At 32.6% G+C, this 14,545-nt stretch overlaps 1 protein-coding gene and 1 long non-coding RNA gene across 2 annotated transcripts; one reads left to right on the plus strand and one right to left on the minus strand.

Moving 5' to 3' along the window:
- Positions 1-5,979: 5,979 nt before the first annotated feature.
- On the minus strand, positions 5,980-13,757 carry LOC107026277. The gene is made up of 8 exons (XM_015227184.2): positions 13,434-13,757; positions 10,869-11,009; positions 10,589-10,681; positions 10,320-10,446; positions 8,989-9,098; positions 8,134-8,214; positions 6,557-6,639; positions 5,980-6,455 (listed from the first exon to the last, which is right to left on the minus strand). The coding sequence occupies exons 1-8, from the start codon at positions 13,755-13,757 to the stop codon at positions 6,236-6,238; spliced, it is 1,179 nt and encodes a 392-aa protein (XP_015082670.1). The 3' UTR covers positions 5,980-6,235.
- On the plus strand, positions 6,454-7,682 carry LOC107026278. Its single transcript, XR_001457558.2, has 2 exons — positions 6,454-6,602; positions 6,743-7,682. It is a non-coding gene; the product is annotated as an uncharacterized LOC107026278 (long non-coding RNA).
- Positions 13,758-14,545: the final 788 nt, after the last annotated feature.

Here is a 14,545-nt window from a genome sequence, read left to right on the forward strand (position 1 = left end):
CAAACCCCCCCAAAAAAATTTTAAGTTCTTATTTTACTTTTGTAATAAAATAAAACTCAATGAAGCAATTTCAACGGATTTCATCTAAAAAAGACTAAAATATTTTCTTCATATTGAATTCTTAAGTAAATAACTATTTCTTATGAAATATGGTTAAAATATGAGTAAACTAGTATTTTACCCAACTTATTTATTACCCAACTCATTTTTACTCATATCAAATATGGGCGGGTTGAATTATTACCCATTTTATGTTTACCCATTTTCAACCCGCTAACATTTAACCCAACCCGCTCATTTGCCATCACTAGTAGCACATATACCTCATGCCAATCGAGTGTTGGACAAAAGAAACGATACTCTATACATTTTTAGCGTAACAAGTTTATAATTTTGTACTATCATTTTTATCCACCTGAAGATGTATATAGTTTAACATTATTTACGAGTATATTTTCGTTTGTAATAATTATTACGTTTCGAATAATTTTTATCTCACAAGATAGGGAATGGATAAAGTCACACTCTACCTTTTGAGTCCCTATCTTGAGGCAGGGTTATGCTAGGTATGTTATTGTTATTTTTGGCGAATAGTTTTTCACATATGTTTAGTGTTGGTAAGACATAAAGTGAAATAATGTCCCAATAACAATTGTATAAATTAAATCACAAATTGACGTGTCGTGGTGAGATAATTACAGTTTCTTCATTCTTAATAAGAGATGCTGGATTTGAGTCTTGCAAAACAATATCATTTTGTTAAAGGAGCATTTATCTCACTAGCGCGAATCAAAATTAATTGGTTGAGTGAATTTCAGGTAACATATGATTTCTTTTATTTACATTTGTATTTATAAAAAGACTACTTAGGTTGAAAAAATAAGAAGAATATTATAAAGTGAAGAATCCAATCATCATCAACCAAGTGAAAGTTAAGATAACTAACCAATCGAGCTATTAAATTCTCCATCGAGTTTTATCATGATGATAGAGTAGTTGCAAATAGGAACTGGATAGACTTAACATGATCTTCTTATCTTTAGAGAAATACATATTCATCCTATTGGTCTACAAGTTGCAATCTCTTTTTGTATTGCCTTTTGACCATAATTTTTTATGAATGGTGGAATTATAATTGTGACCAATACGATCGTAATGACGTTTCATTTTACTATATTAATTAGTCAAATTTGATGTAAACATGTTTCATGTTAATGGTGGTTGGATCAACGATTATATTTGTTAATTAGAAGTGTTTAGCTATTGGGAGTACTGAAGATACACTTTATTGTTGTGTGATGTAATCTTCTTTTTTCTCTTTCATTTTAGGCCATGCAAAGTGGATATACTTGAAAAATAAATAACTTTCTGAAATAGCTCTACTTAGAGTCCTAATTATTGATTATAGTAATAGTTTAACTAATTAGCAAACATGACAATGCATTTAAAGGTGTAACATGACAACGAAGTACTCGTGAATTGAAAATTATGAGGTTTTTGATTCAAATTAAATCACAGTATAAAATAAAGATATAAGGTGCTTTAATTTCTTATCAATTCTCATATATTCTAATCGTGGTGGACATAGTGATTTATGATCATAATGATATCCGTTATTAATAAAAATTGCAAGGATATCTCATGAAATTAGTTTGAGTATAAAATTGATGCAGACACTATAATAATAACTTTTGATTCAGTGTACTAACGAAAAAAATAAAACTGATCAAACTATATATTGTATTTATTTTTTTTAACTCTAGCTATTTTTTATAAGGAAAATTATAATAGCATGTTGTCAACACCACTTCCATGTCATGGCAAATTATTAGTCACATAATTTACTCTTTAATAATTGATGCAAAAAGAGTGGGTGACAATAAAGTGGACTTGCCACATGTCATGATTCTACTTGTCCAATTAAACTTAGCTGTATAATTATAATTCTCACAAATTGAACATATTTATTTAGTTTGACAATAAATATGATTTAAGCTCATTTATCCGTTAAGAAATTCTATTTCATTTTTGTACTTAAGCAAATTGCTTTTCGGAGTATTAATTTACTTATTGTAAATAATTGTCTATATTATTTTTTTTATTAGGTAATATGTTAGTACTGAATTTTGATATATTAATATATGAAAATTTCACTCTAATAATACTTTTTCTATCATTTAAGAATCGTTTTAGATCACAATATTTATTTTTATAAAAATGAAATGTATCAACTCAATCTCCATTTGGTTAGGAATTGGAGAATGCGTCCTTTTCTCCTACTTTGAGTGTTTTGTTTTATTAACTTTGTAATTTATTTATTTATATATATTATTTTGTGATTCCAAATTCCTTGGAGTAGAATAACTTTTGAATTTTTGAAAAAAATAAATAGATATAATTGTATTCGTGTTAAGTATTTAAAAGTTTTTTAAATTTTGTGAATTCTATAAATTGAAATGAGAAGGAGAAACGTGAGAGAACACTACAAGGTCAATGTTAAAAAATCAAATCAACCACGAAATCACAAAAACATATTTAAGAAAAATTTAGCTATTTTATACTTTTAAAATATATAATAAACTTATAATTATAAATATTTTAAAATTTAAATTCTAATTTTTGCTTCAATTTATCCATTCAACCGCAGAATACGACAGACGGATAGCTAATCTGTGGAGAAAAACATAAATAGATGAAAAATGAAGTTACATGTTTTCTCAATTCTGAAATATACTCCTGTTATCGTTGCGGAATCATACATACTCGTTTCTTTTTATTTATTTTTAGAGTTAGAGATTTAATTCGAATATCGAAAATTCGAAGAAAAAAAAAGAACTCGATAATGAATGGTTGTAAACTTCCCAATTCTCCGCCCGAAGAGAAGCCATGGAAACACAACAAGGATGTCGTGGACTGTTATAACGCATACACGTGTCCTCATTTGCTTTGTCTATAACTTCAAAATATCTACCTATCAACTTCAACCAAAGCTTTGTCTCCCAAAATAATCCAACCTGGCACTGCAGATGTGTCTCGAAACGTAGAGTCAAAATTCACGATTTAAATTTTATAAATTTAATTTTTATAATACAATATTATGTAATTTGAAAGTCATAAATTTGAACATATTAGTAATTTTATTGTAATTCTAGTTGGGTTTTATATATATATAAAAAGAATTGTTATTAATATTACTTATCGTATAATATTTAATTTTAATTATATAATATTAAATTAATTTAATTTCAAAAATCGATACCCCATCGTATAAATTGAGACCGAGCTAATAATCTAAAAGGGTTGGAATGCGTGCACTAGATAAAAGGGTGTTCGTAATCTAAATTCATTCCCTTTGACCCATAAAATTTAAAAGAACTAAAAAGAGCCTTTTTTTACTATATGTATAAAAATTATATCTATATTTCCTTGTTCTAATTTTAAAAAATAAAAATCATATTTAACTTTAAATTTATTTTTATTATTAATCATAGTATTTTTCTCTTAAATTTATTATATTCAGAAAATGATGATAAAATTCTCATTTTATTTATTATTTTGTAAAGTATGTGACAATTTAATATTGTATATGGTAAGTAATAATAAGTGGAGGGCGTAGAAAATAAAATAATATACTCGTGCAAATATCATTCGTGTCATCCTGTGCATTATACAAGAGGTAAGAAGGGAATTAAAAATAAATATATATCGGACCTTTCTTACAAGTTACAACCATAGTATATTATTTGTTCACATTATTAAAATTATCTGTTTTAAATTATTTGTCAGTTTAATTAATTAATTTTTTCTAGTCTTGTCTAATTATTTTTTTGGAAGTATAAATATTGTAATGTGTAGCAACACATTTTCTAAGAAATATATTCATATCATACTTGAAACTCAACAAAGATAATGAAATAAATATTAACAACATCCTGAATTTGACATAAAATTAATAGCTTTAGCCTTTAATTATTGTCGGTCTTAAAAACACATTTCTATTTGACTAGCTAAACTTAGATATATACACCTCTGATCCGCCACCTGTCAATGTAAGTGATCTTAATCTCTTATAGGAACATGATACTCTTAATAAAAAATCAAGAGAAATGTTGAAAATACCCCTAAGCTTGGCAAGAATTCAAGAGTGCATCTAGGTTCAGTTAATTATTGCAATATCAGAAAAAGTATTGAAAACACATTTAAATTTGTCAATAATTTTAAAATGAAACTAATAATTTATATCGAATCTATAAGTGATTAAATGATTTGATTTTCACGTCCAACATTTTTATCGGGGCCTACCCTAATAAATATATTTTTATTTAGTTTTGAATAAAAAAAATAGAGAATGGTTGTATTTGTATTGCGGCGTACTTTTTGTGAGCCCATATGGTATATGGTCCCAATTACTCCTATATAAATAGCCTCCCAACTTCCTCCCACTTTCGCTAAACTACCATCCATTCAATTCAATTCAATTCTCCAAAATCCCTTATTTTTTCATCCAAAAACAACATGAAGAAATCACTTCTCTTAGCAGCCTCTGTTTCTGCTGCCGCCACCGCCACCGTCTCTTCTGTATCGAAAGTTCGAATTTCTCTTCACAAGGTAAACATTCAAGTTTTTTTAATGGATTTTGCTCTGTTTTCTCTGTTCTATGTAGCTTTAATGTCGTTTTTGTGTAGAGAAAGTTATCTCCTTTTTTGTTTTTTTTTTCAAATGGATTTTGCTCTGTTTTCTCTGTTCTCTATGTAGCTTTAATGTCGTTTGTGTGTAGAGTAAGTTATCTCCTTTTGTATTTTTGTTTTTTGTCAAAATCAAATCAAATTTTGTTAAGTAATGAATTTTATGAATCGGAAGTGAGAACTCAGTTATCCGGTGCTGAGAGTTGGTAGATCTCGCTGGAATTAGCGTTGAGATTCGTGCAACTCAAATTCTGTTTGAAATTCGAATATATGACTTTTGACTTAAAAACACTTAAAATAAGACAATCATATTATTATTTTGAATTCAGATGTTGAATTTCTTTCCTTTTGTTTCAGGACGATAATTTGAAGAAAAATGATGAAGATTGTTCAAAATCGGTGAAAGCATCAACATCTACAGATAAATTTGCGCCCAGATTTGATGGATTGAGGTTTATAGAGACGTTGGTCACTGCTCACAGATAAGTTTACAAAAGACCCCAAAAAAAAAAAGTTTTGGATGGAAAATATATAAGTGAAAAAAGGAGGAAATATGATATTGTAATTTATATTTATACTAGAACTACATGATTGTTTCAAGGATATATCAAATTTCAAAAAAATTGTTTCCCAAGAGTTTTTTTTAAAATCAGATTTGTCTGAAGAACTTATGATGTTGCTGTTCAAATTTGTTTAGATTCTTGACAATATTTTTATCTCTTTGTATTTCCAATAGGAGTTTTTATGTTTGACGAAAACTACAGCTTAAATTATATTTTATGTTCTTATTAATTGGGGTTAATGACATGGATTCACTAAAAAAAAGTGTGCGATTCAGATTTAGAAAGTTTACCGAGTCCGGAATTGAGTACTAGAAGTTAATGAGTCCAGTCAAACTTACACAACTTGGACAGCTAAAATGATCTAGTAGTTTCTGAAAATCAAAATTTTCATATCCGATCCACAAGCCGCTTTCAAATTTTCAATAATACTCAAATGTGCGAACAACAAAAAGAGATAGAGACAGGCTAGTTTAACAACAAGTACATCAATTCAATGTCATCCAACTAGACATTGATTCATTATGACATGCACCTTTATGTAATTATGTTATTAAAAAAAAATCAATAATTGAACTCTCTTGACTTAAGTGAGATATCAGCAAGGATATAATTTGTAAAATCTAAGAAATAAAGTATGGCATTTTGAAAAAAGTCTGTGCAACATATGTTGAAAGTATGTACATAAAGACTACAATGAAGAAGCAAAACTATAGAGAAACCAAAACATTGTGTAAAAAATTGGGAAAATTTAAAATTGTCCAAAATTATGTGGATCTATCTCATACTTGTAATTCATATTAATCATATTACTTCTCTATGACAACATGTTAGTCCGATTGATGTTCTGCTGTATATATGTGGCCTAGTTTCTTGCCTTGGGCCTCACCATTTGTCTGTCAACAGTGAAATGTTTGTAAAGACGCGTTTTTTACCTTTAAAAATGCTGATATTGATCTGCCAGAAAGGTGAAACAACTGCTGCCCATTGTTAAAAGATGTCATGATTGTGTCTTTCTTTTCGGGTGATGGACCTGCCCATGCGAAGACGTCGAGTTGTGAGTGCTTCGAACAAAACCTCCACTGCATCTTCAAGTGCTTTGGCCTGATTATCCAATCCATGGGAAACAAAATTTGGAAGGTCATGCAGCTCATCGAGGAGGCCTATGGCTGCAGCTGCTGTACATGTACGATCCCATGATGGTTGGGGTCTGCATTTGGCCAAAACGTTAGATATGACTCGGGAAAAGCCAAAGAGAAAGTAATAAAGATGAATGAGTCATTGCTGCAGATTTGGGGTCATGTATCCTACCTGAGTTTATGCATTAAGGATGCTCCTGTGTTAAGCGTTATGCAAGGTATCTCCTCCTCCCCCCACATTACCTTGTACCGATCCTAATCATTAAACATATCAGATCAATTGTTTGTCTTTGAGAAATCGATTCACATTTTCCAAACTCAAATAAATCCTGACATCAATGCAACTATGGCTACACAGGTGAAACTAAAGAAATACAAAAACATCATACCCAGTGTAGTCCCACAAGTGTGGTCTAGGGAGGGTAGGATGTACACAAACCTTACCCCTCCCTACCTTTGTAGGGTAGAGAGCTGTTTCTAATAGACCCTCAGCTCAAAAGAGGTGAAACTAAAGAAATATTGTGGATAATTCGTTGTACGAAGTTTTACTCACTTAAATCCAACTAAAAATCTTGTACTTCTTATACACGTGCCACTCTTTTGTACTTCTTACGACTTGGGAAGTACCTCCAAATAATAGAATACAAATATGGAGCGGATAACAGCACTAGATGAATAACCTCTCCTACAACTGTCCTTGCAATTTAGTCATTATGAGAGAGATAATGAAGGGATGGGAGGACTTCGACAAAACATTCAACATATTTGCTTGGGAGGGGCGGTAGGATAAGATTGTGGTATCAGACTTCGGTTATACACCATTAAGGTCAGAGCTAGCAGATATTTTTTATCTCCAGTGAGAAAAATGCAAGTGTGGCTAATGAAATTAGAGAGATGGTGTCCGGGGCATTTGAGGTATCCAGCTTCGAAGGCACATATGAGACTTGAGATGGTTCAAATGATAATAGATACTAACTTGCCTGCATCAAACAAAACGATCAAGAAGACAGGTGGATTTGGAAAGGGAATGCTAGAAAGTTCACCATCAAATCATATACATATTCTCTTAAGAGGGAAGAGCCATCTTTAAAAACTAAGGATAAATAGAATACATATTTGCTGCTGTTATTTTGTCCAAGCAAGTTGAAGATGTCAATCATTTGCTCATTCACTGGACTACCAACCAGTGGAATCTCCTTTTAGCGATTTCGGGTGCCCTTTAAAGTATAAGTTCTATATAAATTAAAGACACAAAAGTTCTGCCCTTTTGGCAGCTATGCAAGTCAATTATCTTATTATTTCCCCTATAGAGCTTCATTACTCAATTTAAGTGGTTCTAACATACACAACTGCAATTGAAACAGTGCATATAATGTAACTAACTTTAAAGCAACTAAAGTAATCATAACAGTAGAGACAACTTTTTCAAATGTCCACCAAAAATCCTTTTTAAATGTCCTGTAATATAAGTACTACAATCTAATTGGTTCAACCTCAAGTTATTATATCATTCTTTTGCACCCAAGGTTTTCCAAACTTTTTATATAATATAACTAACTTTAAAGCAAGTGAAGTAATCACCACAGTTGAGGTGCGCACAAAAGCTGATTCAGACAGCACAGTTACTAAAAAACAAATCCTATCATCATCCNCCCCCCCCCCCCGACAATGTTCATGGTAAAAAAAATTGTTAGTTAATGATCTGATATGACTTTTAAAAATTAAGAGTTACGTTGCGAGCTGAAATACCTTTAAACGGCTGAACATTGCACCCGAATTGCTCCACGTCCCATCAATTAGAATAAAATTCAAGGAATGGGCTACATCTGCCTATATATTAGCAGCATAAAGAGTCAAATTCATACAATAGAAAATGAGAACATCACATAAACAAAAGTTCACATGAATGATCACTTCCATGTGGTTTGAGAAGCAAAACTACAAGTCAAACTGCCATTATATGAAACTAATATTGACCAACACTTGTTCAAAAGAAACTGCATTGCACCATGAAGAACATTATCATCCTATATAAATAGGTACATTCCACGCAATTAAGTCTCAGTCATTGTACTTAAGCCGGCCAGTAAGGAATGGATAGCATAGAGGTAAAAAACCCACACCTCCAACCATTAGGGAGGAAGTTGATACGCAAAGGGATTTAAATGGGAAAGGACCCCTCTTGAGCTCCTAGTTGTGTGTGTTTGTGGTGGGGCTTTGGGAGAGTGAAATACCATGGTTAACTCAAAGACTGGCACGAGAAACATAAAGACAGAATCTTTCATATAAGGGAAGCCAAATAGTTGAGAAAAACAAGAAACAAAATAGCTTATCCCTCTTTTTATTCTGAAGAGATAGAGAAGTAGACCAATTTACATATCTAAAATTTCCTTGTGGGTAACTCCATCATATTCTACTAAGGCCTAAGGTATTGGGATGTCGTTTCACTTTTCCCAGTCTCGAAATCATTACCCTGATTTGCTTCCAGAGAAGAAAAGAATGAGAAAACAACTTGCTCTTTTGTTTCTACTTTTACTTCCCCACAATCATCCTGTCAATGACAACTTTAGCCATATTACCAAGTAAAAGGTTAGGATGGAGTACCATCTCAGGATGGTTTTCTACATTTGCAAAAGAAAGCCCGGCCATGCTATCCTTGACAGAATTTGTTGGTGCATTCTTGTTGGGATAAAGACACCAAACCTTGTCTTTTCCTGAAAATGATGTAAAATGCAAATCAAAAGGTAATCGCAGGCTCTGATAGAAAAGGTTGAACAGGATTCAATCAAGTAAAGCTTAACTTGTTTAAATAGATAAACAGGACACATAACGCTAACTTGGCTCCACAAGCTATCAACTCTTTTCATGCTACATAGATGGTGCCAATTATAACTGATGCATTATACAACATCCAAAAACTTGTGATCATGAAAACTGGATAGAGTAGTGATCATGCTCCCGTTACCATGAATATTCAAACATGATATTAAAAGTTCATTTTTTCCATTATCTAATGTTCTTGAATGCATCATACATGATTATGCCGACAAGTCCATTAGTTGAATAAGATAGTTAATAACTGAATTGTCCTCTTTACTGTTGTCAAGATATTGTCAGGAAAAGCTGAGAAACATGTTAACAATTAGGAGGCAGGAAGCTAACAAAAGGTTGGCAACATTTTCTACTAACGCAGACATGTCAAAGACACAGTGATCCAAGAATTTGACATTATCATGACTTGTGCATGTTAGAAACAGACCACCCACCCACTAATTTACTTGAAGTGATTTACATGCTTAATGGGGCAAAGGGCAGCCCGGTGCACATAGCATCCCGCGTTCACGCAGGGTCTGGGGAAGGGCTGCACCCCGAGGGGTGTGATATAGACAGCACACCCTAATGCAAGCATTATTGGCTATTTACACGGCTTGAACCTGTGACCTATAGGTCACGCGGAGAAAACTTTACCGTTGTTCCAAGGTTCACCTTCTATTAGTTTCGCAAGACACCTCAATTCTGTCTTTAACCCTAGCATGCGAAACACATGCTTACACAGTCCAATTTGGTTAATTACATCTGTTGTTTTGATACTTGTTAGCTACATATTGTATGATATTTTTCTATTCATATTTAGCATTGGCACGATATGTTCTGGGGTAGACAGAGTCACATGTACAAAGGACACAGCCCCTCACCCTCTTGCCCCAATCAGATAACAATTTTGTATCATTTTACCAACCACAGTAAGCTGTGCACTCCAAGATTTTATAAACAAGCGGCCTTTTCACATAAAAGACAAGCATCTACTTTAGGAATCATATGAAGGTTATGAGCACTCTCGGACGTCTTCAATATTCATGCTAGGACATACTCTACAGCTATTTCTTCATGGTAGAGTGTTAAATTGGTGAACAAATTTAAAAACAAATGAAAACCTGCAAGCTTGAGTGCATCCCACATCATATCCTCATGTTCAGTTATTCCATAAAGACACAAACTAGCAGCGTGGACACCAAATACTTGCCACAACAACTTCCCTGTGTTATTTTGTCGCAAAAAATCCTGCAAAGATGGAAAAAACACCAATTATGGATCATGTAGATTGAAAGAAGAAGTGAGTGTAAAACGTAAGAAATGAAAGGTTTTAATGAAAAAAATGCAAAAGAAAAAAAAAAGATGGAAGACAGATGGTAAAATTTTGTACCTTTGGGTGCATGTACAACCAAAACCGCATCCGATTCCAAAGAGGACATGTTATGAGTTTTGAGCACATACAATCGCCCGAGCAAAGCCAACACTTGAGAATTTAAAACAGAACCAAACCAAATGCGATACCATCAAAACCTATTCGTATGTGAAAAAAAGTCCAACTTTTCTAAGGGAAAATCTGCAGATAACAGCAATATTTCATGCTTTAATGCAGAAAAGATCCCACAAACAAATAAAAAGGTGAAACAGCCCTGATTTGATGAGCAAATGTTTACCTTCTGACAAAGGTAACCCCTACTTCCAAGCACGCGACATGCAATTTGGCGAGCTGAAAAAAACTGGAGTTTCTGTTCAGAATCACCTAAAGATTGATATTTTGCTCTGTGCTTTTTATCCTCTTGCACCTTGAAGTCACCCTAAAGATCAGATCAGAGTTATGAGCTAATAATTAGTTATTTTTTTATCAGTTAAAGCACATGTAATTTTGAAAGAGGTGAACAAGCCTGAGGTAGAGATATGAAGTTCCTTATTAAGGATAGGTAATCGTTATCAACTGAAATCACCAAAGTACATGTATTTACCATAACCTCCACTGCATTATATATTTGATCTCTCTTTTCTTTTGCTCAAGAGGATTGACAAGTAAATGTTTCCCAGTTGAGAAGTGACCAAAAGTTGGTGCGTCATTCAAAAATAACAAACTTAACTCCAAATTTGTTTTATCATGTAATATAATAATCTTATTCATTTTAGTAAATTGTTTTTTCGTTTTCGACCATCACTTTCATTTACACATTATAGTAAATTTTAATCAATCCAAGAGTAAAGTCAAAATATAAATACAAAGAGAATCTTTCTCTTCATAAATATAAAAAACAAGAGATATTCCAAGGAAATACAAAATAAAACATATTAGTGTGGACATTATGTTGTCAAATAAAGAATTTTATTGAATAATTGTTGTAATTCGTAGAATTGATAAGGGAGCGCTATGGGATGGAAAAGTATTCTTTTTTTTTTTAAATGTTGGTGGTGTTTGGGCCAGCTTACATACAACTTGACTATCCCAATGGGGTACCCGCTACTTCCCACCGGCATAAATATCGTGGTTTTACCAAGGCTTAGACATATACTTTTTTGTTGTTGAAAAAACTATCTAGTGATTTTTTCTCTCCGGAATATGAACCCTCGTCTCTTAAGTTTGCACCCACTTCATCGACTACTAGACCACACCATTGAGTAAGGGGTGGAAAAATACTTAATAAGGTGAGAGACATGTTTTATAGGAAGACTGTGAAACTAACAATATTATATGGGAGTGAATGTAAGACTTTAGAACCCCGATATACAAAATATAAATGTTGTACGACTACGGATGTTAAGATGAGTTGACAAGATTAAAAATGCTCAAATCTGATCAGACAATAAAGTAGCACACTGAGAGGATAAAGTGAGAGAAGGTAGCCTTTTAATGTAGACCTCCTGATGAACCGGCTTGTAGTATGAAATTACAATGATTATTAGTAATAGAAATGGGTGTGGTAGTGTGAAATTAGGTTTTAGGCCTAACTCACACCCCAAAAGCTACCTCAAAGGGAGGAGGATTGTCCAAACCTTATAAGGAGTCCACCCATCTCATTAACCACTAATTTGGGATTCTTTAACACCCCACCTCATGCCCAGTGCTTAGCATCCGCTGTCTGGGCAATTTTGATTTTGGGGACACGGACATCGAGTGAGACAGGCAGATACCATGTAAACAGGTAGGATAAAACTTACATAAACAAAATTTACCTAAAAAGATTTTAAAAAATACATAAGCAATGCAAACCTAATTAAGAACACAACATAACGAAAGCATAGTATCTCTATAAGTGATACCAACTTTAGTGAAAAAATACACTAACACTCGTATATCTCCAGAGGGATAAACTTAGTTAACCATGTAATATATAAGTGTGTGATTTAGACAAACTAACTTGCCTTAAAGGGAAATATTTACTATTGAAAACAAACAGACATGAATATACCCATAATGAAATAGACCTGAATAAAGCATAATGGATTTAGATGAATCATATAGAAGACTCCAATCGATTCAGATTTGAGGAGTAACTAGTTGGTGCTGATTAATATTGTTTCAAAATACGAGAACAGTCCTAGGATAAAGCATTAAAAAATCGTCAATATGAGTGGTAATCAAACCGACTCATCTACACCTCATCTTTGAAGCATGATAAGGAATCCCAAAAAAGATCGATTGAGACTCCCCCCACGGATTCCACAAAGATCTCTAAAAACTTGTCTAGGACAAGTGAGATCTTCAGTCTGCATGCTTGAGAGCTACTCAAACAAAAAAGAGTCTGGTTCAGTCCAAATTCAGGCCCGTCACACCCAACTAGAAAGGCTAAAATAGAAGAGGGAGTAAGTGAAAACATCTAAAACTTATATTTTGTATCAAACAGTATAACTACTACTAGGGAAGCAGTTCTACAAAAGCATATAACATTAAGTCCATTTGTGATATTCAGTGTTCCCCTGTTTCCTGTTTAGCATTACAACAACAAAATACCCAGTGATATCTACAAGTGAAGTCTAGCGAAGGTAAAGTATACATAGACCTTATCCCTATCTCCTAAAGATTAGAGGAGCATTGATGAAAAAAAATAAATCATTGGCCCTAACTACTTGTTAAGAAGTAACCCATCAACAAATTCAACTTGTCTTCAAATTAAACAACCCCTTAGCGTTTAAAAGTAGAATTACAGTTAATCTGAAACAAGAACGCAGAATGTACAAGAGAAACACAAATGGAAAAAAAAAAGAATCAAATCTTTTACCGAAAGTTTGCCATGATTTCCACCAAAGACCATTTGGGCATCAACGTTTTTCTCCAACATATTCAAATCCTCAACAACCTGAGTAACCATGGAAGGTACAGTTGATGTAGTCCCCCAACCCCTCCATTCTTCAAGGCTAATTGCAGCTTCTCCATTGCTTACAACTACTTTGTGGGATTCTCTTGAAGAAGAATGATCTGCAGCCATTGTTGTGGAGAAGGGTTTTGAGGAGTCCATTGAAGTAACTGTGTTGTTGCAGAATTGTTGAAGAGGAAAATGGAAGGAGCTAATGAAGCTCAAGGGTCTTGTTGCAAAAATCAGCATTGTATTCTTCAATTTTCATCAAATCTAAGCCCAATGTTGTTATACATTCTCTCAAAAAATCTCATATGTATCATTTTAAGCCCATTGGGCTAAGATGGATATGCTAACAATTAGCCCAAAGGAAAATTGTAAAAATTTTCATGGAAAATCTACCATATTAAACAAACATTCCTACCGTATTTAATAATTCTCCATATAGTTTGAAATAATTTCATATTATCTCACTAATTAATAATGAGAAAATTGAATGAAATTGTAAACTATTAATTCAAATTAAATTTTATAACCATAGTTTATTTTATTTGCAATTCGCAATAAACATCCCATTTTTTTTTGGCATATGATAGGGTATTCAATTAGCATTTTCAATATACAATTAGTCATTTTATACATCTCAGTATAAAAAATATGAAATGTGTTTATTTTTGTATAAAGCGAAAGAAAAGTGTACATTTATAATTATACAAATATAGATTTTACTATACAAATTACGGTGTATAAATGATTTTATGTAAAGCTGAACATTAGTATAAAATTAGATGTGTCTAGCGAACTATACAAATCAAAAGCTCCATAGCAAACATTAAATTGGCTATGAAGCGTAATTATGCAAACTATAGTTATAACTAGGAGGGACAAACGAGCGAGTTGAGTCGATCAAAAAATAAGTTAAATAAAAATGTATAAATTACCCGACTCAACTCATACTTAGATGTATAAAAACTAGAATGAATAATATGAGTAACCATATTATTCACTTTCACCCTTACCAGCACCCCCACCCCCAC

Source organism: Solanum pennellii, chromosome 7 (assembly GCF_001406875.1).
Source record: "Solanum pennellii chromosome 7, SPENNV200".
NCBI lineage: Eukaryota > Viridiplantae > Streptophyta > Magnoliopsida > Solanales > Solanaceae > Solanum > Solanum pennellii.